This window comes from Acanthopagrus latus, chromosome 1 (assembly GCF_904848185.1).
Source record: "Acanthopagrus latus isolate v.2019 chromosome 1, fAcaLat1.1, whole genome shotgun sequence".
Lineage (NCBI taxonomy): Eukaryota > Metazoa > Chordata > Actinopteri > Spariformes > Sparidae > Acanthopagrus > Acanthopagrus latus.
Genome location: NC_051039.1, coordinates 6,408,497 through 6,430,941, shown reverse-complemented (window position 1 = coordinate 6,430,941; position 22,445 = coordinate 6,408,497). Strand labels below are relative to the sequence as shown.

At 43.4% G+C, this 22,445-nt stretch overlaps 4 protein-coding genes and 1 long non-coding RNA gene across 14 annotated transcripts in view; 3 read left to right on the top strand and 2 right to left on the bottom strand.

Moving 5' to 3' along the window:
- Positions 1-1,571: 1,571 nt before the first annotated feature.
- On the bottom strand, positions 1,572-5,110 carry LOC119018364 (microfibril-associated glycoprotein 4-like). The gene is made up of 5 exons (XM_037095961.1): positions 4,960-5,110; positions 4,199-4,396; positions 3,634-3,730; positions 3,322-3,489; positions 1,572-2,060 (listed from the first exon to the last, which is right to left on the bottom strand). The coding sequence occupies exons 1-5, from the start codon at positions 5,098-5,100 to the stop codon at positions 1,789-1,791; spliced, it is 876 nt and encodes a 291-aa protein (XP_036951856.1). The 5' UTR covers positions 5,101-5,110; the 3' UTR covers positions 1,572-1,788.
- A 137-nt stretch (positions 5,111-5,247) lies between these two features.
- LOC119018349 (P2Y purinoceptor 14-like) lies at positions 5,248-16,151 on the top strand. 2 transcript variants are annotated; one of them, XM_037095950.1, is made up of 4 exons: positions 5,248-6,436; positions 11,016-11,184; positions 11,376-11,635; positions 15,523-16,151. In XM_037095950.1, exons 2-4 carry the CDS (start codon positions 11,068-11,070, stop codon positions 16,112-16,114), a joined length of 969 nt encoding a protein of 322 aa, XP_036951845.1. In that variant the 5' UTR covers positions 5,248-6,436; positions 11,016-11,067; the 3' UTR covers positions 16,115-16,151. The 2 variants fall into 2 exon arrangements, with proteins under 2 accessions (XP_036951845.1, XP_036951840.1); XM_037095945.1 differs by lacking the exon at positions 5,248-6,436 and adding an exon at positions 10,583-10,763.
- Positions 6,465-9,794, top strand: LOC119018339 (P2Y purinoceptor 14-like). Of its 3 annotated transcripts, XM_037095920.1 has the most exons (4): positions 6,465-6,862; positions 7,059-7,309; positions 8,513-8,677; positions 8,801-9,794. In XM_037095920.1, exons 1-4 carry the CDS (start codon positions 6,722-6,724, stop codon positions 9,102-9,104), a joined length of 861 nt encoding a protein of 286 aa, XP_036951815.1. In that variant the 5' UTR covers positions 6,465-6,721; the 3' UTR covers positions 9,105-9,794. The 3 variants fall into 3 exon arrangements, with proteins under 3 accessions (XP_036951815.1, XP_036951809.1, XP_036951827.1); XM_037095914.1 differs by having other exon boundaries at positions 8,513-9,794; XM_037095932.1 differs by lacking the exons at positions 6,465-6,862; positions 7,059-7,309 and adding an exon at positions 7,536-7,737 and having other exon boundaries at positions 8,513-9,794.
- On the bottom strand, positions 15,745-20,247 carry LOC119018396. 3 transcript variants are annotated; one of them, XR_005074746.1, is made up of 5 exons: positions 20,119-20,247; positions 16,641-20,024; positions 16,501-16,544; positions 15,992-16,100; positions 15,745-15,859 (listed from the first exon to the last, which is right to left on the bottom strand). It is a non-coding gene; the product is annotated as an uncharacterized LOC119018396 (long non-coding RNA). The 3 variants fall into 3 exon arrangements; XR_005074745.1 differs by lacking the exon at positions 15,745-15,859 and having other exon boundaries at positions 15,968-16,100; XR_005074744.1 differs by lacking the exons at positions 15,745-15,859; positions 15,992-16,100 and having other exon boundaries at positions 16,401-20,024.
- Positions 17,553-22,445, top strand: part of LOC119018311 (P2Y purinoceptor 14-like) — a 5,485-nt gene continuing 592 nt past the window's right edge. Inside the window, exons 1-5 of one of the 5 annotated variants that reach the window (XM_037095883.1) lie at positions 19,530-19,608; positions 19,687-19,714; positions 19,874-20,027; positions 20,134-20,384; positions 21,004-22,445. The exon at positions 21,004-22,445 is cut by the window's right edge and continues 592 nt beyond it. In XM_037095883.1, the coding sequence (XP_036951778.1) occupies positions 19,887-20,027; positions 20,134-20,384; positions 21,004-21,595 (984 nt within the window). In that variant the 5' untranslated portion in view covers positions 19,530-19,608; positions 19,687-19,714; positions 19,874-19,886 and the 3' untranslated portion in view covers positions 21,596-22,445. Of the gene's footprint in view, positions 17,687-19,529; positions 19,741-19,852; positions 20,028-20,133; positions 20,385-21,003 lie in introns of those variants that run through there. The other 4 variants (XM_037095894.1, XM_037095888.1, XM_037095876.1 and 1 more) reach the window with 4 other exon arrangements.

The window sequence follows — 22,445 nt, the reverse complement described above, 5'->3', positions numbered from 1 at the left end:
TTCACGTAATATCGTAACATCTACAACAAACAAACAAACATATTGTCAAACAATTTGGGAAATAGATTCATGCTCACCCAGGATGAATCCTAATTTTGCATGGAGGTAGAAAGTAACTTACTGCAGTACATTAATTTAGCAGCTGTAGCTGGTCGGTCACTTTTAGATTAAGGTTTTTACAAAACAAAGCATGATGCTCTTTTAAGATACGATGCAATGCTGCAGAAACAAAGACTTGCATGTATATAATAATGATCAAACGACTTTTTGTTCTACTTTTATTTGATGGTTTCAAGTACTAAGTTAATATCCTTCCACAGGACGGGATTCCTCTGTGATTTGACCTTTCTTTCACTGTGTGAGGTGACGTCAGCCTACCTACTGAGGCCACACCTGTCTGTCCCAGGAAGGCAACACAAGAGCGACATCATGTGTTCGGTTTACATGCTTCCTGTCTGCTCTTAACCTGTCCAGATGACAGATGTTTGAGTCTGAATACAGGCTTTTCTTTTCTCCTCCTTCAATGATTTTTGAACTATAATTATTTACAGTTTTCTGATACTTAAGACACAAATTATTGTACTTTTACTGTGCATTTGATAAGTTTGGTCCCTTTGCAGATTGCTACATCAGAGCATTAGTTGCACTTTATAACAGCAGTTGGATAGAAAATAAAAAAAATAAAAAGATACACTGATCCCAATAATCAAACAAATTTGAACACTGGATACATATAGTGTACATTTAAATATATGTAAGTTTACCTTTACTTGTACTAAGTACAGTTTGTGTGTCAGGGCAGGTTAAAGGGGAGAAACTAAAAGATGTACCCAAATGCAGACTCACAGGAGGCCGGATAGAGAGTAACAAAAAGTGAGCTTTATTGAACCAAAGCTGAATGCAAAACAAAACCAAGGACCACAAATGAAAATGAGTCCGAGGACCAAGAACCAATGTAGCAACCAAAACGGCTAAACAAAGTGCAACAGAAAAAGTTTTAACAAAGGAACCATCACGCAGACAGAGGCAGGAACAGAGGCAATGAACAGACAAAAACAAGAGGGAAGACAAAGACTATATACACAGACACTAATGACAAGACGAGGAACAGGTGAGGAGAGAGAGGAGGGAGGAGGCCAGGTGAGGTAACGAGGGGAAGCACAGAGGAGAAAACACTGACAGACAGAGGGAGACAAACATGCACAGAGGGAAGAACGCAGGAGACACTGAATGGACACAAGAGGGCACGGAAAACCAAAATATAAGACACAACAAGACACCACATGTAAACCTAGAGCCATGACATTATGTCAGATCACATAAAAACATAATCTCAGGTAGACTTACCCTGTTCTACAAAATGAATCTCAGAAGAAGTGTGTACTGATATCAGAAAAAGAAAAAATCCTGATAAACAGCTCGAACTTTTCACTCATCCTGCGAAATATTTCTGCATCTCCATGAGCATCGTCAGTGTGCAGACAGCCTCAGTGAGCTGTCGACTCCTCTCGTCTTCTGTTTCTAAACATTGTGTGGTTCCCAGCAGAGGACAAAAGAAACAAAAGAAAAAGCTCTGTCGAATTTATAAAGTTTATTTACGTCAAGATGTCAAAACCAACATCCACAAAACAAGCACACGGGGAACAGATGCATTCAGACTGTTTAACTAAAACATTCCGACTGAAGAATAAGTTAATAAAGAAAAGCGTTGTTTCATATTTATTTATACATATTGTTGGTACCGAACTGCTGTATCAACATGATCTACTGGAGCCAGAGGTCGTCGAGTTAATGTGTGCATGAACACGCAGAAACCGATCGGATCTTCATGGCGGTCGTCTTCAGGGAGTAGTTCCAGCCTTTCCACAGGTGCCAAACAATCTGGGCGTTTTCAAATGCGATGGTGCCGTGAGGCGCGTACATGCCGTTGGGGTTTACCGTGTGGCAGTTGTTGTACCAGAATCCACCGAGATAATACTGAGCGCAGTTTTTGTCCCAGTGGTCCTGGTCTTTGTCAAAGGTTGTGAACTTCATGTTGTTGTGGTTCGTCAGACTGTCCCCTATAAATAAAGACAAAAACAACGTCAGCTGGGTTTAAATACAGCTGACGCTTGTGTTCATCCTGCACAGCTGCTGTTTTCATCTTACCAGTGGATGATTTCAGTTCTTTGTTTTAATAACTGCAGATTTAGAGGATAAAAGTAATTCGCTGTTAAGATTTTAACACTTTTAGAGGCTGTGTTAAAGTTATTAGGAGGGAGGGGAAGGTCAGAAAAGTTGAGTGAAGAGGAGAGTATTTTCCCATGAAGTCAAAATTGCTGTGTTTTCATGACAAAGTCTTGCTCCATGTCTCAATTATATAATAATATCAGGGCTCAACAATGAAATAAAAGCTGTCTCAGAGGGGTTTTTTTTTAATGGTATTTTATTATAGCAGTAAAAGAGGGAGTCGGTTGAAGTGGTTGAAGTATAAATAGCGACCAAGATTGCATGTGGTTGTGGTCGTTCAGTCTGTCAGATAAACACAGGACCTTCATTCAGAGGACCACTGTTGTGCTAATGTACCGGGTGAAACCAAAAGTCAATGGTGAGTTACATCACATACACAACGTAACTAAAGATGCATTAGTAATGTACTTGCGACCGTACAACAGAGGTCCATCATGTTGCTGTTGGCATCTGTACATTAATAATTTTTTTTTAATTTTCCAGGTCAAACGAATAATAACACTATGCAGAGAGTTTTGATTTTTTTTTTTTTTTCACAAAATGAAATATCAAATTTCGACCCTCTTCCCATATCCAGTAATTATCTGTACAGTCCCTCACCGGCTGACTCGCTCCCTCTACTTCACTAATCCTAATGTTAAACATGGCGTCTCCAAACTGGCCAACTGACTACATACTGTTTTAAAAAACTGAACCTAGTATTTTGGGATACACTTTTCTTTTTCCGCTGAAAGTGCATTAATGTTTAATTTTTCATTCTTCTGTTAGCAGTTTAATTTGTCTCTTGGGGAAGCCACATTTTCTCTGGCACCAGGAAAAAATAAAATCAATGTGAGCTGTCATTATGGTTTTCTAGCCTGTTGAGCCCGAAGGATTACATCCAGCTTTGTAAGGACACAACACAACTTAAATGGGAATATAAACTATTTAAGAACCCATTTAAATTCACCTCCTGGCCCGTTATTAAACAGCAGTCTTGATTCTTAAAAACCCAAAAGGCATGAAAGAACCTTTTTCCATTTAAAAACATCCTGTGTTGCCTCCGGTGCAGTCATTCATTTACCTTGATGTTCAAAACTAAAATTTCCTCACCTGCTGCTCCGCCAGTGAAGCTGCCCAGGTGAAGCTGATACCCGACATTCTCGCTGTCGATTGAGAAGGAGGAGTACTGGGCCGACGCCTTCCCGCCCTCCCAGTCCTCCATGTCGACCCGCAGCTCGTTCTTCTTCCTCGCAGACAACAGGAAGATGTTTTCCAGGCCTGAAATTGTGCGCAAACATCGGTTTCATCTCACCTGCTGCACCAGAGCCCCTTCATCATCACTCTGCATTTATTAACCTGCGCTCTCCTCTCAACCTTCACAAGGTCTGAAATCAAATGTGTTTTTTCCCCTGAAGAACTCACCAAGCCAGTATTCACGAGCCACGTTCCCAAATCCAGTCTTATAGTGACTCCAGGGCCTGAAGAAACTCTCAGTCCCATCCATCCTCCTCTGAAACACCTGCGAGAGAGAGACAGGTTAAACATTTTATTTATCAATCTGTTTATATATTTTCATTTATTACAACTTCACAACATGTAACGGCTGTCTCATTTCACTTGTCACCGACTGGTTGGCTCACAGTCTAATGTAATCTGATCAATCTTAGCTTCTCCAGCAGTTACGGTCTGAGTAGCTCAATCATAATATTCTCGTCTTTCTCGATCTTCACTGTCATTGCAGCAGAGCTCTAACAGCTGTTGTGCTGTCGTTTCTGCCACTCACTTACACTTAGGAAGTTTTCTTTCATGAGTCCCCTGGTCCCAAGTGTTTTTTACTCTAATTTCAGCTGAATGGACTCCTCAGTGGTAAAATGACATGCAAACTCTAATGTTTGTTTAAGATTATATATATATATATATATATATATATATATATATATATATATATATATATATATATATATATATTGTACGATTGATTACTGACAGTCCATCTTCCTCCATCCGTGTCCATGTCACAGTAGACATTCAGGGGCATGGCGGGGCCTCCTGGATAGATGGTGTACACCCCGCTGGAGGTGGTGTTGTCATGGCGATAGATGTCATCACAGTCGGTGGGCAGATAGAACTGGGGGTCGGACTGAGCCGAGGCTGCCAGAACCAGCACCGCTACCAAAAACTTCACCTGGACGCAAAAAAAGAGAAAGAGATTAAAGTGCTCACCTGCCCTCTTAGATGGATCTCTCCAGTCTTTTTACTTCTTGCTGACTTGTATTGTGCTCATGTTTTTGTTTCACTGCACAGAAAACCATCCAGTTACATCATCATTAAGAGTTGCAACATTTGGGATTTCCGTGCAGGGCGTGTATGAGTGAATCCCTCTGGATGTTTACATTAGAGCAGCACTGTGTTTACCACTAAACTGGAGCAGAGGTTGTCTAATCATGTTGGGTGAAATGGGATTAATTCTTACAACACCACCATCTAAAATATTTCTCTACATCCATCCCCTGTCCAAAATGTCCAAACAACTTTAATCGGACATATTGATATTTTAGTTTAATTCACTCTCGCTGTTCGTTGCCGTCAACTTACAGGTCTGAAGTCTGTTAAGAGATAATGTGTGTTCACTGGGACTGAGAGTGCCCTGTTAATATGTAACTGACACAACTAAAACACTACAAAGTCAACAAGAATATCCTAAAAAGATTATTAATGTCATGTTTTAGTCATCAACTGGGCTCTTACCTGCACCGTCATCATGAAGAGCAGATTCACAGATGCGTTGGACTCAGTCAGGTCGGTCTGTGGAAATAAATCCTGGTGGGAACCTTTATAGGCCCAGAGAGCAGTCCGCCTCTGGTTACACATTAAACCTAACTTACTCATTTTACAGAGAAAGTTCAAAGCCAAACAAGAACAGAAAGTATTTTACGAGCATCTTGTCAATGCATCTTTGATCTTTGATCCCTGTCCTGTGTGGAAACCCCGGGATGACAAAACACCTTTAGTGCCTGAACAAACAATCTGTCACAACACCGGAACTTCCTGAATGGATTTATTTTAATTGCATCCTCGCTTATCAGTGATAAGACCATAAAAAAACTTTATTCATAGTCTTTACTGTTCTCGTGGTGCCCACTGTTTTTTTTTTTATCTTGTATCATTTGTGTCTGTGTGTCCTTGATAAGCCAAATAATTAACTACATTAAACATGTTAGCTCCAAGCTAGCTAGCATCAGATGCACCAACCTGCCAACAAGTTTGTGCTCAACTCGGACTCTGACTGAACTCAGAACTCATCAGAAACTTTTTTCTACGCTCTTTTGGTTATTTCCCTCCAGCCTCTTTCCTTTTCTCCTCCAATCTCTGGATGTTTAGGAAGCAGATCAATAAATCCCAGGATAAGCATGGAGTTAGAAATACTGACGAACAGGAACACCATGTATGAGCAAAGATAGACTGCCAGATAAAATGTTGCCATTTTATTTTTCATACATTTCTGCAAACCATGAATAGGTTCAGATTAGCACGTGTCATATCACATTCGGTAGGACTCTTATGTTGAAAGGTGGAGGGGTGGTGGTGGCATTACAGCTAGGCAAGAAGGCTGCCAAGCCAGTGACTGCTGTTCAAGACTGTGTTTCAACAGGTGACACCACTGGATGTTTTTAACGAGACGCTGGGACATTTTCCGGCTGTATTTGTGGTGACAATACAAGACATATTAAACCAGATATTGGGACGTTTACAGCCACTTTTGCAACAACAAAAAAAATCCCATTTTGTGGTGGGAAATCTGATATATTTCAGTAAGATATTGGGACAATTTCCAGCCCTGTTTGATGCAAGAAAATTGGATATTTTTCAAGATATGGCACATTTTCCAGCCATTTCTGGGGCCATGGCCATTAAAACATGCTCTTGGTGTGAACCGAGAAACATTGTGTCTCTGTGAAGCAACAGCATGGCCTGTAAATGTTGCCAGTGGTGGTTGTGGCCTGTTCATCAGAACTAGACAGGAAGACAAGGTTGCATCTCAACAGCAGTGAGTGAGTGTGTGTGGTTTTTGAAGTTTATTTGTAGAGATATCACGCAGTCGAAGACGTCGTAAGCACATGTGATTTTGCTGCCATCCGTCTACTGTGAATGCAGAGTAGACGGAAGCAGTCCAGTCACCAGTCTCTCTATCAGACCTACCCAGACACACAGGGAAACACTGCAGGTATTTTGTCTTCTTTTTTTTGCACTTCTACAGCTTTGAAGACAACATTTTAATATCCAAAAATCTATATCTTAAAATCTAAAATCTGTTTTTGACAACTGAGCGAGATGTATGTTTAAATCCTCCGGTGGTTCCTGTAAGCGTTGTATCTTGATCTTTTGGTCATGGTTTACAAGTTGCAAATGATTCATTCTGCTGTTCGGAAGCATATCTGTCGCAGATGGTGTGTTTTGTGTGTAAAGTATTCTGTAATTTGAGTTCATCTTGTTTAGATCGACCAGAAATATGAGTGACCAAGGATTCGTAGAAATGACCTCATCTGTCAACCAGTCGACAGTTACAAACCAGACAGCAGTCGACGGTTGTGTTGAGGTCGACACCTCGGCAGACCCTTTCTTCATCGTTGTCTACAGCCTGGTGTTTCTGGTGAGTTTTAAAAGTTCTGATGGCTGACTCTGGATCCGAGGGAAGGAAGTGACTTGTGTAAAATATCTTTGCTATTAAATGACAATTACTTGATTTGTTGATTTGTTTTACAGAAATGAAAGGTTAAATCTTTTGTTCAGCTAAAACTTTTGAGTGTAACTGTTGTTGCCATGCTGCTCACCTGGTTTCTGTGCAGGCCGGTTTCTCCCTCAATGCCTTCATCATGAAGTTTTACTTCTGCCGAGCTCATCGTAAGGCATCCAGCAGCATGACAGTTTACCTGAAGAACTTGGCGGCTGCTGACTTCCTGCTCTGCCTCTGTCTCCCCATCCGCATCACAAAATACGTCAGCACCACCCGCCTTGTCTTCTGCCACTTTGGATTCTCTGCCTTCTTCCTCAACATGTACGCCAGCATCCTGTTCATGGGATACATCGCTGCTAACAGGTAGGCCAGGTTGTGTATACAGATTGGCCTGGCATAGGCCACGATGCTCTTCACTGAAGTTTGTACAAAGAATTCGGGCTACTGTGTAAAACATAAATAAAATAAAATATGATCATTTGAAAATCCGTTTGGGCATATACTCATTCAGTACTCAACAGTGAAAAAAAATATACATTTTTCAGTGTTTTTCCTAATTTTTGTAAATAAATGCTTATTCTGAATTTAGGACCTTCTACCAGAAATGTACATTTCCACCAAAAATCTTATATTCTCTTCTAATAAAGTTCAGTGATAACAGTCATGGTTCAAAGACAGAGCTATATAGAGGTCACTTCCTGTGCGTCAGACCCTCAGAGCTGTATTGCACATTTTTTATGCAGTGTGCAGATGTGTAGATGCTCCATGACTGATGGAAACCATGGGGACAGGTATGAAATGCTTTCTATTCGTAGAATATATGTAGGCTATGATTTCGTGTTTTTAATTTCGTCTTTACTCGTATTAATGGTGCTGTGTGTCCAAACTTGTTTGAAACCAACAAGCTATATACAAGTGGGCTATGGCATACTGAGCATACAGCAGCGTCTGTATTTCTATGTTGTATGTTGAACACATCAATGTCTTCGGCTCGCAGCTGTGTCTCTGGGCCATGCAGAGGCAGGCAGAGTGTCCGCAGGTAAGGCTGCCCGTCCATACACGACCAACTAAAACAACTCGGTTTACTGAAAGGGAGCATTTGCCAGCAGGCTGCTCATGGAGGTGCAGCCTACCGTTTAGAACATCCAGCCCATTTGCTCTGTCACGCCCAGTGACACTCCGGCAGTGCAGTGAACTGCAGCCGGTCAGTCAGGGTGGACTGCGACAGTTGTACAGTGTGGAGTGTTTACTGGGAGAACTACAGGTCATAGTCATGGGTATTAGCACTGCATGCTGAAAAACAGTTTCTCATATGACAAATTCAATTAATTACAAGTTCTGTCATGATTTTTATAGCTGCTAGACACACACTCTGGTATTTATTATATACATGCACACATTGCGCAGAAAATTTTTTCAATTTCTAAATATCCCACTGCCCAGAAAACAGAAAATGAAAAACTAACATTTGAGGGGAGCAGCAGGTAAACTTTAAACTGCTGAACTTTAAACTGTGACTGTAATCTATTACAGTTGTGTAGTGACGCCTGCTCTTCCTCGCTCCAGGTATCTGAAGATCGTCCATGGATCTGCAGCACCTCACATCCTGCAGACGGTGCGGGCTGCACGTATCATCTCCACTGTCTCCTGGGTTTTCCTCCTGGCCCTGACGAGCACCTACATCATCATGTCATTCCACAGTCTAAAACACTTGACCTCTGTCCCAACAAGGTGTGAAACCCTCCACAGTGACCAGCTTGCTGTGCTCTACACAATCATAGACACTTTCTCCACCGTCAGCTTCCTGTTTGTCCTGGTCTCCTTGATCTTCTTCTATTATAACACCTCCCGCAGGGTGTCAGAGGCGCGGCAGAGGCAGCCGACGTCCTCCAGCTCCAAGAAGCTTGCAAAGTCACACAGAAACATGTTGGTGCTGGTCTGTGTCTTCTGCGTCTGCTTCGTCCCTTTCCACATGTTTCGCCTTATCGACATATTCCTTCGGAAGAATTGTTCTATGAGGACGGTTTCTTATTACCTGATGGAGGTGACGGTCATGGTTTCAGCTCTGAACGTCTGCCTGGACCCACTCATCTACTTCATCTTCTGCAAGGCGTTCAGAGCCCAGCTTAGCCGGAGAGGGGAGGCTAGAAACGGATAATTACTGTACATAACATTTTATTTGCCAGGAATGTAATACAAATTATAGATTACAATAAATAATTATTTAATTAAAACTAATTGAGGGGCTCTGTGGATCTTTGTGTGGTGCTGGGAGCCAGTCGTTAATGTTAGCAGGCTCCAGATCTAAATGACAGCTCTATTAGAGGAGCAGAGAGGCGCTGAGACAATGTGTATAAAGTCAAAAGTTTGGACTGTCCTGGAAATCTGACCCGAGTCTTTCACAAAGAAATCTACAGTCCAGCAGCATTCAACAACTTCAACAAATCATCCACAGACTTGTTCAGTCAACTGAGCGAGATGCAGAAAGTCTCATTTTCACGTCATTTTACATTCTGTGTCTGTAAAATTGCAAACGCGGTCAATTGTGACTCTTTCTGTTTATAAAGATCTAATTGTGGAGACAGACGTTCTTCTCTGGGATTATGGATCTGGGTATCAGACTGAGGTACACAATCTGTGGATCCATCACTTCAACAGTCTGAATCACAGCATCCCAGCATGTTTAATTTTAAGCGTGACTGTGGAAATATGTGAGTGATCAGCACTAGTCTGAACACACTGTGTCCAGCATTGTTGCTGTTAACCCGATTACCTGTTTTCTATGTGGGTGTACCTTGATTACTTTACATTCCTTTTGGATTACCTCAGTACCAAACACATGCAAAATAAAGAGGAGAGAGAAATAAATATCAATAAACTTTTATTATTTATTGTTACTCCTCACTACATTTCAGAGGCAAATATTGTAATTTCACTCGTCAGTTTGCAGATTACATTCTGCATCACAGCAAAAGCACATTTTTTCCCATTTTTTTGTCCAATTATCAGAAAAGATGCTGAATATCAGATTAAAAAATAATCTAGGTCGACCTGTTGTAAATTTAATATTTTTACTTTTACCTATATATATATATATATATATATATATATATATATATATATATATATATATATATATATATATAGTTGTTTTTTTTTCTGGGTTAAGGTTAGGGTCTTAGGTCTCTGAATGGGTCCTAAAATAGAACTGTCAAGGTCAGAGTGTGTCACACCGACCCTATGTTACATTTTTTGGGGGGGGTTCTTCTTCTGTGCCAAACTCTGAGGGGCTTAATAATCTTTTTATAAAGATGAAAAGATTATTAATGTCATGTTTTAGTCATCAACCGGACTCTTACCTGCATTTGGGACATTGGGACATTTACAGCCACTTTTGCAACAACAACAACAAAAAAAAACATTTTGTAGTGGGAAATCTGATATATTCTAGTAAGATATGGCACATTTTCCAGCCATTTCTGGGGCCACAGAACAATAATATTTTTGACGAGGCATGCTGAGACATTAAAACCTGCTCTTGGTGTGAACGGAAAAACATTTTGGCGCTATGAACCAACAGCATGGCCTGTAAATGTTGCCAGTGGTGGTTGTGGCCTTTTCATCAAAACTAGATAGGAAGACAAGGTTGCATCTCAACAGTAGTGAGTGAGTGTGTGTGGTTTTTAAGCTTATCTATAGGCATGAAGACGTCATAAGCATGTGATTTTGTTTCCGCTGTGAAAGCAGAGTAGAAGGAAGCAGTCCAGTGACCAGGCTTTCTCTCAGATCCTCTCAAACACACAGGGAAACACTGCAGGTATTTACCCTTCATTTTTTTGCACTTCTATGGCTTTGAACACAACATTTTAACATCCAAAAATTTATATCTAAAAATCTAAAATCTATATTTGACAACTGAGTGGAATGTGTGTTAGAGTTGATGGTAATTTGAATCCTCCAGAGCGTTACATCTTGATGGTTTGGTCATGATCACATGTTGTGAATGATTTATTCTGCTGTTTGGAAGAATTTCTGCCACATACGGTGTGTTATGTGTTCTGTGATTTAGGTTCATCTCGTTTAGATCAGCCAGAAAAACGAGTAACCAAGGATTTGTAGAAATGACCTCATCTCTCAACCAGTCGACAGTTACAAACCAGACAGCAGTCGACAGTTGTGTTGACGTCGACACCTCGGCAGACCCCTTCTTCATGGTCATCTACAGTCTGGTGTTTCTGGTGAGTTTTAAAAGTTCTGATGGCTGACTCTGGATTTGAGGGAAGGAAGTGACTTATGCAAAAGATCTTCGCTATTAAATTACAATTACTTAAGTTAATTTGTTTTACAGAAATGAGGTTAAAGCCTTTGTTCAGCCAAAATTTTTGAGTGTAACTGTTGTTGCCATGCTGCTCACCTGGTTTCTGTGCAGGCCGGTTTCTCCCTCAACGCCTTCATCATCAAGTTTTACTTCTGCCGAGCTCATCGTAAGGCATCCAGCAGCATGACAGTTTACCTGAAGAACTTGGCGGCCGCTGACTTCCTGCTATGCCTCTGTCTTCCCATCCGCATCACCAAATATGTTAGCAAAACGTTGACCACCCGCCTGGTCTTCTGCAACTTTGGATTCTCTGCCTTTTTCCTCAACATGTATGCCAGCATCCTGTTCATGGGATACATCGCTGCTAACAGGTAAGCTGGGTTGGCAATGTAGCATTGTGTGTATACGGAGTGGCCTGGCAGTGGCCACGATCCTCACTGAAATTTGTACAAAAACGTTGGGATGCTGTGCAGCAAAGGACATGACTGATATAGTCCAAAATACCTTAAAACTAATAAACTATTGCCAACCGCTTATTCAAAATCGGGTCACGGGGGCAGCAGCTTTAGTAGCAAGCCCCATACTTCCCTTTCCCCAGGCACATCGGCCTGGGGAATTCCCAGGCGCTCCCAGGCCAGAGAAGAGATATAATCCCTCCACCTGGTCCTGGGTCTACCCCTAGGTCTCCTCCCAGTTGGACGTGCCAGGAACACCTCCCTAGGAAGGCTCCCTGGTGGCATCCTCATTAGATGCCCGAACCACCTCAACTGGCTCCTTTCCACGCAGAGGAGCAGCGGCTCTACTCCGAGTCCCTCCCGGATGGCTGAGCTTCTCACCCTATCTCTGAGGTAGACCCCAGCCACCCTGTGGAGAAAACCCATTTTGGCCGCTTGTACCCGCGATCTCATTCTTTCGGTCGTGACCCATTGCTCATGACCACAGGTGAGGGTAGGGACGAAGACTGACCGGTAGATCGAGAGCTTTGCCTTCCGGCTCAACTCCCTTTTCTCTAACCTCTCTGCCTCTCTGGGAACCATCACCTTATCGTGGTGGAGAGGTTTGTGTGTCCCAGTGAACCTGGGAGCTAGGTCGTCAGGAGCCATGTGCTCCTGGTAGGGTCTCCCAAGGCAAATTGATCTCAGGTGAGAGGCCAGACTAAGTATGGTTCAAAATACCCCATGGAAAATAGAGGTGTGAGACGAGAGACCCTGCCCAGAGGGGCCCACGTCCGGAGCCAGGCCTGGACGGAGGGCCCGTGAGCGAGCACCTAGTGGCTGGGTCTGCCATGGGCCCCGGCCGGCCACAGTCCGAAAGAGCAACATGGCACTTCTCCCTCCCACATCCTGTGGACCCACTATCCGCAGGAAAAACCGCTGGGGTCGGGTGCGCTGCTATTTGGGTGGCAGTGGTCGTGACCGGCCTCAGCAACAAAAACCTGGGTTGGAGTTTACCCCAGTGGACGAGAGGGTCGCCTCCCTACGCCAAAGGGCTGGGGGGAAAACTCTTACTGCTGTCTGTGCATATGCACCAAATGGCAGTTTGGAGTATGCAGCCTTCTCTTGGAGGTCCTGGCTGGGGCCCTGCAAGGGACCCCAGTGGGGGACTCTGTGGGGACATCAATGTGCATGTCGGTAATGACGGAGATACCTGGAGGGGCGTCATTGGGAGGAACGGTCTCCCTGATCTGAACCCGAGGGGTGTTCTATTATTAGACTTATGTGCTAGTCACGGTCTGTCTATAATGAAGACCATGTTCGAACACAAGGATGCTCATAAGTTTACATGGTACCAGAGCACCCTAGGTCGAAGGTCAATGATCGATTTTGTGATCGTATCATCTGATCTTCGGCCGTTTGTTTTGGACACTCGGGTGAAGAGAGGGGCAGAGCTGTCAACTGATCACCACCTGGCGCTGAGTTGGTTTCGGTGACAGGGGAAATCCCTGGACAGACCTCGTAAGCCCAAACGAGTAGTGCGGGTAAGCTGGGAACGTCTGGGGGAGGCCCCTGTCTGAGAAGCCTTCAACTCCCACCTCCGATGGAGCTTCTCTAGCATCCCTTTGGAGGCTGGGGATATCAAACCTGAATGGACAATGTTCAAAGCATCCGTTGTTGAAGCTGCAGCTATGTCCTGTGGCCATGGGGTCTTAGGTGCCTCAAGGGGCGGCAACCCTCGGACACCGTGGTGGACACCGGTGGTCAGGGAAGCCGTCCGACTGAAGAAGGAGTCCCCTAGGGACATGTTGTCCTTTGGTGACTTCCTGAATCAATGCGGATTCCGTTCTGGCTGTGGAACAACAGACCAGCTCTTTATTCTGGCAGGGGTCTTGGAGGGGGCCTGGGAGTACAATCTCCCAGTCCACATGTGTTTTGTGGATCTGGAGAAGGCGTATGACCGGGTCCCCCGGGATGTTCTGTGGGAGGAGCTGCGGGAGTATGGGGTGAGGGGGTCCCTTCTTAGGGCCATCCAGTCCCTGTATTCTCAAAGCGAGAGCTGTGTGCATGTACTCGGAAGTAAGTCGGACTTGTTCCAAGTAGGTGTTGGCCTCCGCCAGGGCTGTGCCTTGTCCCAAATCCTGTTTGTGATATACATGGACAGGATTTCAAGGCACAGTCATGGTGTGGAGGGTTTACAGGTCGGTGACCTGAAGATCGCACCACTGCTTTTTGCAGATGATGTGGTCTTGATGGCATCATCGGCTGTAGAACTACAGCACTCACTGGATCAGTTCGTGGCTGAGTGTGAGGCGGCAGGGATGATAATCGGCACCTCTAAATCTGAGGCCATGGTTCTCAGTAGGAAACCGGTGGATTGCCTACTCCGGGTGGGGAATGAGTCCTTGCCCCAAGTGAAGGAGTTCAAGTCACTCAGGGTTAAGTTCTAATAAACTAATTTTACAATAATTCATATATAAAAGCGTATTTCATCAAACAAGTTAAAGAGCACTTTATTCAAATGCATTTTAACCATAACACATCATATATAAGCTACCCCACAGGATTACTCGAGAATGGATATTGAGTTGTTCTACTATTGGCTGTTTTGACACTGCTGAATTTTTTAATACCATTTACTAGAGTTCTGAGATTTACGGCATTCATTTGACCAGGATCAAATTTGCGATGTCATAATGTTAATGAATTCATATATCTACTTGAGTTAATGACTCAAGTAGATATATGAATTACACTTATTTCACTTCATGTATTGAAATATCACTTAACAAAGTGCAACCTCAAAAGCAGTGCTACATAATAGAAACAGGTCTATTTTTTTAAATGATACTTTACTAGGCATGCATTAAATGCATACTATGAGCAATAAGGTAATAAAAAAAAAACAATGCCATTAATTTGCATTGTCAAGGCCTGCTGTGACAGTCAGCCATTTAGGCCTTCATTGCTCAGCTTCTTAGTATGCTATCAAGGAATTAGCAATTTTTCAGACATGTTTTGGATTTACAACAATTACATTTTTTATGAGATATTTGAACATGACAGGGCCTCACCTTTTAGCTTGTCTGCCTAAGGAAAAACATGCTGAACAAGCTTAAAATCTTATAGTTCAAAGACAGAGCTATACACAGAGTCTATTAATGTCACTTCCTGTAAGTCATAACGTCAGAGCTGTATTGCACGATTTTTTTGCAACGTCCTGTGTAGATGCTATATGACTGACGGAAACTATGGGGACAGCTATAAAATGCTGCTTATTCATAAAATATATATGTAGGCTATAAATTTACATTTTTAAACAACTGATGTGAATGATTGTTATTGTTGGTGGTGGTTCTAAATAACAGTGTTTGGCATATCAAACTTATGATAGCTGTATCTCCAGGTCTTCAAGATTTGTGTCTTTTTAAAAAGAAAAGAAAAATCTGAAAAGTTAATGAATGATATATGCCTTCACTGAACAACCCACAAAAAATCAGTTTTATAAATTTTTGAATTAAACAAGTTTTATTTAGTGTAACACCTCCAGGACAGACAATGTACGTTTCTGGTAGAATGTCCAATTTGATGTGAGCAACACGTTTCTGCCACCCCATATTACTGATCAACCCTAATGGGTATTGTCAAAACACAGAAAATGAAAAACCTGATGGATTTCAAACTAGCATTTTATTTTTAGAGAAGAGAAAAAGTGCTAGTGGGCTGAGCATATCATGTTCTTAGAAACTTTGAACTGCTGCAACTTCAACTGCGACTGTAATCTATTACAGTCCTGTAGTGACGCCTGCTCTTCCTCGCTCCAGGTATCTGAAGATCGTCCATGGATCTGCAGCACCTCACATCCTGCAGACGGTGCGGGCTGCACGTATCATCTCCACTGTCTCCTGGGTTTTCCTCCTGGCCCTGATGAGCACCTACATCGTCATGTTATTCCACAGCCTAAAACACTTGACCTCTGCCCCAGTAAGCTGTAAAGCACTTCACAGTGACCAGCTTGCTGTGCTCTACACAATCATAGACACTTTCTCCACCGTCAGCTTCCTGTTTGTCCTGGTCTCCTTGATCTTCTTCTATTATAACACCTCCCGCAGGGTGTCAGAGGCGCGGCAGAGGCAGCCGACGTCCTCCAGCTCCAAGAAGCTTGCAAAGTCACACAGAAACATGTTGGTGCTGGTCTGTGTCTTCTGTGTCTGCTTCGTCCCTTTCCACATGTTTCGCCTTATCGACATATTCCTTTGGAAGAATTGTTCTATGAGGACGGTTTCTTATTACCTGATGGAGGTGACGGTCATGGTTTCAACTCTGAACGTCTGCCTGGACCCACTCATCTACTTCATCTTCTGCAAGGCGTTCAGGGCCCAGCTTAGCCGGAGAGGGGAGGCTAGAAACGGATAATTACTGTACATAACATTTAATTTGCCAGGAATGTAATACAAATTATAGATAACAATAACTAATTGTTTAATTAAAACTAACTGGGGGGCTCTGTGGAGCTTTGTGTAGTGCTGGGAGCCAGTCGTTAATGTTAGCAGGCTCCAGATCTAAATGACAGTTCTGTTAGTGGAGCAGCAACACAACACACATAGGTGTGTGTTATTTTGGCCATAACTGTAAACTGCAGTGTATCACATTATATGACTAGGGTTAGACAAGTACATAATTTACTCCTTTGTTATTATTATTTTTTTTTAATTTGCTTTTTTCTGGGTTAAGGTTAGGGTCTCAGGTCTCTGAATGTGTCCTAAAATAAAACAGTCAAGGTCAGAGTGTGTCACACCTACCCTATGTTACACTTTTTTGGGGGGTTCTTCTTCTGTGCCAAACTCTGAGGGGTTCAATAATATTTTTATAAAGATAAAAAGATTAATAATATTTTTATAAAGATAAAAAGATGTGTTTTAGTCATCAACCGGGCTCTTACCTGCAACATCATCACAGAGAGCAGGGTTCACAGATGCATTGGACTCAGTCAGGTCAGTCTGTGGAAATAAATCCTGGTGGGAACCTTTATATAGTCTGTATGGGGCGGGTCTGTGGAAGCATGTGACACCCAGAAGCTTTGCTCACAGAGACCTACAGTGTCATAAATATTATCATTATGATTAAATGATTTATACAGTATAAGCTGAGGTCATTCGGCCACTGTATTGTTTTTCTATGACAGAAGACAGGTTACATCATGGAGAATCACACACAAGCTGGGAGGGTGGAGGCGAGGGCTGAGACCCTCAGGAGGCCGACAGTAGGGGCAGGGACGAGGGCTGAGAACCTCGGGAGGCTGACAGTAGGGGCAGGGGCGAGGGCTGAGACCCTCAGGAGGCTGACAGTAGGGGCAGGGACGAGGGCTGAGAACCTCGGGAGGCTGACAGTAGGGGCAGGGGCGAGGGCTGAGACCCTCAGGAGGCTGACAGTAGGGGCAGGGGCGAGGGCTGAGACCCTCAGGAGGCTGACAGTAGGGGCAGGGGCGAGGGTTGAGAACCTCGGGAGGCTGACGGCAGAGACAAAGGCTGAGAGCCTCGGGAGGCCAAAGGCTTTGACCCTCAGTAGGCCGGCGGCGAAGACAAAGGCTGGGACCCACTGGAAGCCGGCGGCGAAGGCGTAAACCCTCGGGAAGCCGACGGCGAACTCTCAGATGTCGACCCGGCCGCTGACTCCAGGCTGGCACGGTTCAGAGGCACTGACCAGGCATGGCTCCAGGGTGCAGGACAGCAGAGGGGCTGAAGCCCTGGGTGGCGGTGAGGAACAGCAAAAAAGGGCGCCAGACCTCAGGGAGCTTAGCCCTCTTGGAGAGGGGGCTGGGAGAGAAGCTGGCAGAGCTGCCAACGGAGGGACACTGGCAGGTGTTGGCCTGAGAGCCAACTGAGAACCACTGTCAGGTTCTGGAGCAGACAGAAGGCTAATCGACTGACGACTAGCTAGCACCGGAGCTGAGGAGAGGCTAACAAGCTGTTGGCAAGCTAGTTCATGGTAAGTGCTGCCCTGCAACCCAACCCCATCAGTCTCAGATATTATCCCCACAGTACCCTGAACCTCTCTCAAAGAGGGCCCATCAATTAGATTCTTTTCAAAATCCAAGATAGTCATCCGCCAGTCCTATCCTGCCACTACAACAGGCAGACCATGTGTCTCGAATGCCTATGAGTTTACAAATGTCTGCTGGGTCCATTTTTATGGTCAGTTCGTTCTGTCACACTTTAAAAGGGAAAACGGTGAACCCAAATGCAGACAAATGGGAGGCAAGATAGGAGAACAAAAGGTGAGCTTTAATTGCAAAAAGCTGAGATATACAAAAATGAAGAGCACAAACGAAAATCAATCCAGGGACCAGAAAACAAAGTAGCAGCTAAAATGGCTAAGCAAAGTGCAACAAAAAAGCTTCAACAAAGTAAAAATCAAAATGCAAAAATCCACAATCCAAAACGTACCAACGGGGATAACACAGGAGGAGACACAGGATACATCATGGTGAATCACACACAACGAACTGACAAGAAGTGAATTGGGACCAAAGGCTTAAATGCACAGACACTGATGAGGGGATGGGGAGCAGGTGAGGAGAGAGAGGAGGGAAGAGGGCAGGTGAGATAACGAGGGGGATGCGATATAACGAGATATAACAGTGGCAGACAGAGGGAGACAAACATGCACAAGGTGGAAGGGAAAAGCAGAGAAAAAACAGAGACACTGACAAGACACACGAGGGCATGGAAATCAAAAAATAAGACACAACCAGACACAGAACCATGATAGAGAAAAACTAAGAAAAATGTATATAATCACATTTTCAGAACGTTGAACTCTTCCAGGTGCACTGTGTAAATTTGTACTCATGACGTCAACATTTGAAGTCCTTGACTAACGCCCAGAGAGCAGTCCATCTCCGTCCAAACATTAAACCTAATTACTCAAAAAGTTAATCTGTTTTTCATTGTTTCCATTTGTGTTTATTTGTCCTTGATAAGCCAATTAATTAACCTCCATAAACATGTTAGCTCCAAGCTAGCTAGCATCAGATGCACCAACCTGCCACCAAGTTTGTGCTCAACTCGGCCTCTGAGTGAACTCAGAACTCATCAGAAACTTTTTTCCATGCTCTTTTGGTTATTTCCCTCCAGCCTCTTTCCTTTTCTCCTCCAATCTCTGGATGTTTAGGAAGCAGATCAATAAATCCCAGGATAAGCATGGAGTTAAATTACTGACAGACAGGAACATCATGTATGTGGCAGTGTAATCTCCTCTTTACATTGACTTTTCAGCAAAGTTGCCAGATAAAATGTTGCCATTTTATTTTTCTTACAGTTTTGCAAACCATGAATAGGTTCAGATTTGTACATGTCATGTCCAGCAGGACTTTTATGTTGACAGGTGGAGGGGATGGATGATGGCATTACAGCTGTGTTTCAACGGGTGACACCACTGGATGTTTTTAATGAGACACTGGGACATTTACCAGCTGTATTTGTGGTGACAATACCAGACATTAAACAAGATATTGGGACGTTTACAGCCACTTTAGCAACAACAACAAAAAAAATCCCATTTTGTGGTGCGAAAACCTGATATATTTTAGTATGATATGGCACATTTTCCAGCCATTTCTGGGGCCACAGAACAAAAATAAACATTGTGGCTCCATGAGCCGACAACATGGCCTGTAAATGTTGTCAGTGGTAATCGTGGCTTGTTCATCAGAACTAGACAGGAAGACAAGGTTGCATCTCAACAGCAGTGTGTGAGTGTGTGTGGTTTTTAAGCTTATCTACAGGCATGAATTTGAAGACGTCATAAGCACGTGATTTTGCTTCCGCTGTAAAAGCAGAATAGAAGGAAGCAGTCCAGTGACCAGGCTTTCTCACAGATCCCCTCAGACACACAGGGAAACACTGCAGGTATTTAATCTCCGTTTTTTGCACTTCTACGGCTTTAAAACATTTAATATCTAAAAATCTATAATCTATATTTGACAGCTGAGTGGGATGTGTGTTAGAGTTGATGGTAAGTTGAATCCTCCGGTGGTTCCTGTAAGTATCATATCTTGATCATTTGGTCATGATCACGTTATGAATGATTTATTCTGCTGTTTGGAAGAATTTCTGCCACATACGGTGTGTTTTGTGTGTAAGGCGTTCTGTGATTTGGGTTCATCTCGTTTAGATCGACCAGAAATATGAGTGACCAAGGATTTGTAGAAATGACCTCATCTGTCAACCAGTCGACAGCTACAAACCAGACAGCAGTCGACGGTTGTGTTGACGTCGACACCTCGGCAGACCCTTTCTTCATCGTTGTCTACAGTCTGGTGTTTCTGGTGAGTTTTAATTTGTTTTACAGAAATGAAAGGTTAAATCTTTTGTTCAGCTAAAACTTTTGAGTGTAACTGTTGTTGCCATGCTGCTCACCTGGTTTCTGTGCAGGCCGGTTTCTCCCTCAATGCCTTCATCATGAAGTTTTACTTCTGCCGAGCTCATCGTCAGGCATCCAGCAGCATGACAGTTTACCTGAAGAACTTGGCGGCCGCTGACTTCCTGCTATGCCTCTGTCTCCCCATCCGCATCACAAAATACGTCAGCACCACCCGCCTTGTCTTCTGCCACTTTGGATTCTCTGCCTTCTTCCTCAACATGTACGCCAGCATCCTGTTCATGGGATACATCGCTGCTAACAGGTAGGCCAGGTTGTGTATACAGAGTGGCCTGGCAGTGGCCACGATGCTCTTCACTGAAGTTTGTACAAAACATTTGGGCTACTGTGTAAAACATAAATAAAACATAACATGATCATTTGCAAAGCTGTTTGGGAATTTACTCATTCGATACTAAAAAAATATGTTGTAATGTTTTACCAAATTTTTGCAAATAAATGCTTATTCTGAATTTAGGACCAGAAATGTACATTTCCACCAAAAACCTGTTTACTCTAATCTTATATTCTGTTCTAATAAAGTTCAGTGATAAGAGTCATGGTTCAAAGACAGAGCTATATAGAGGTCACTTCCTGTGCGTCAGACCCTCAGAGCTGTATTGCACATTTTTTATGTAGTGTGCAGATGTGTAGATGCTCCATGACTGATAGAAACCATGGAGACAGATATAAAATTCTTTCTATTCCTAGAATATATGTAGGCTATAATTTTACCTTTTTAATCAACTGATGTGAATGATAAAAACCTGGTCGCACCATATTGCTGCCCTATGTTCACAGAAAACAGAAAATGAAAAACTAACATTTGAGGGGAGCAGCAGGTAAACTTTAAACTGCTGAACGCCTGCTCTTCCTCGCTCCAGGTATCTGAAGATCGTCCATGGATCTGCAGCACCTCACATCCTGCAGACGGTGCGGGCTGCACGTATCATCTCCACTGTCTCCTGGGTTTTCCTCCTGGCCCTGATGAGCACCTACATCATCATGTTATTCCACAGCCTAAAACATTTGACCTCTGTCCCAACAAGGTGTGAAACCCTCCACAGTGACCAGCTTGCTGTGCTCTACACAATCATACAAACTTTCTCCACCATCAGCTTCCTGTTTGTCCTGGTCTCCTTGATCTTCTTCTATTATAACACCTCCCGCAGGGTGTCAGAGGCGCGGCAGAGGCAGCCGACGTCCTCCAGCTCCAAGAAGCTTGCAAAGTCACACAGAAACATGTTGGTGCTGGTCTGTGTCTTCTGCGTCTGCTTCGTCCCTTTCCACATGTTTCGCCTTATCGACATATTCCTTCGGAAGAATTGTTCTATGAGGACGGTTTCTTATTACCTGATGGAGGTGACGGTCATGGTTTCAGCTCTGAACGTCTGCCTGGACCCACTCATCTACTTCATCTTCTGCAAGGCGTTCAGAGCCCAGCTTAGCCGGAGAGGGGAGGCTAGAAACGGATAATTACTGTACATAACATTTTATTTGTAATCATTTCATTAAAACAAATTGAGGGGCTCTGTGGAGCTTTGTGTGGTGCTGGGAGCCAGTCGTTAATGTTAGCGGACTCATAAAAAGTCAATACTTTGGACTGTCGTGGAACTCTGAACCGAGTCTTTCACACTGTGAAAGACTGTGAATGGCTACTTGGCAATACTGGAAGCAAGGATGAGTTGTGCTGCCATATCCGGATGTATAATACGTATATGGTATTTGGTCTTAACAAAAGAAAAACGTTTTTTATACCTGATGTGGCAGAAAACAACACACACCCAGAGACTAAATACTTCTGCCTGTTCCAGTCGTCACCTTTCATATATGTCCATCTGATCTCCGCACCAGAGGAGTGGAGTCAGTCGCCGCACAGTAACTGATGGCTCAAGTCAAACAGGGGGAGGAAATCAAACCTGGCGCCTTCACAATGATGCACTGAGAAAAGGCCAGTGACAGTCAATCTTTATCCATTGTCATATATTTCTCTGTCTTTTCTCTCTGTGTCTGTCTGTATTTCATGTAATCTCAATCTCTGTGACAGCCTGTGATGGTTCAAAGGAAGAGAAGAGAGGGAGAGAGAGAGGCGTAGATCATTGTTTTTTTCTGCCCGGTTTTGTTCCTGTCGACATATAATCCATGTTAATAAATGGCTGTTGAGGTCATCGCAATGTAGCCAGAAGGGATGATGGGAGAGACAGAGGGGAAAATAGAAAATAGGTTTCAGTCTGAGTGAGCGAGCTTTGAACATGGTGTACACCTCACCGTTAACCTTGTTTATATGTTGTGTATATTTTGGGATATTTTTGATTTTGGATACCTG

What these genes read in the sequence shown, in the direction of transcription:
- LOC119018364 (XM_037095961.1), bottom strand. Translation starts at nt 5,100, where the DNA reads ATGAGTAAGTTAGGTTTAATGTGTAACCAGAGGCGGACTGCTCTCTGG. An exon ending in CGGATGGAGGAAGATGGACT is followed by an intron (nt 3,731 to 4,198) that starts GTCAGTAATCAA and finishes TCTCTCTCGCAG; the next exon opens with GTGTTTCAGAGGAGGATGGA. An exon ending in CTTCACTGGCGGAGCAGCAG is followed by an intron (nt 2,061 to 3,321) that starts GTGAGGAAATTT and finishes CTTTATTTATAG; the next exon opens with GGGACAGTCTGACGAACCAC.
- LOC119018339 (XM_037095914.1), top strand. Translation starts at nt 6,722, where the DNA reads ATGAGTGACCAAGGATTCGTAGAAATGACCTCATCTGTCAACCAGTCG. An exon ending in TCTACAGCCTGGTGTTTCTG is followed by an intron (nt 6,863 to 7,058) that starts GTGAGTTTTAAA and finishes GTTTCTGTGCAG; the next exon opens with GCCGGTTTCTCCCTCAATGC. An exon ending in GGATACATCGCTGCTAACAG is followed by an intron (nt 7,310 to 8,512) that starts GTAGGCCAGGTT and finishes TCCTCGCTCCAG; the next exon opens with GTATCTGAAGATCGTCCATG.
- LOC119018349 (XM_037095950.1), top strand. Translation starts at nt 11,068, where the DNA reads ATGACCTCATCTCTCAACCAGTCGACAGTTACAAACCAGACAGCAGTC. An exon ending in TCTACAGTCTGGTGTTTCTG is followed by an intron (nt 11,185 to 11,375) that starts GTGAGTTTTAAA and finishes GTTTCTGTGCAG; the next exon opens with GCCGGTTTCTCCCTCAACGC. An exon ending in GGATACATCGCTGCTAACAG is followed by an intron (nt 11,636 to 15,522) that starts GTAAGCTGGGTT and finishes TCCTCGCTCCAG; the next exon opens with GTATCTGAAGATCGTCCATG.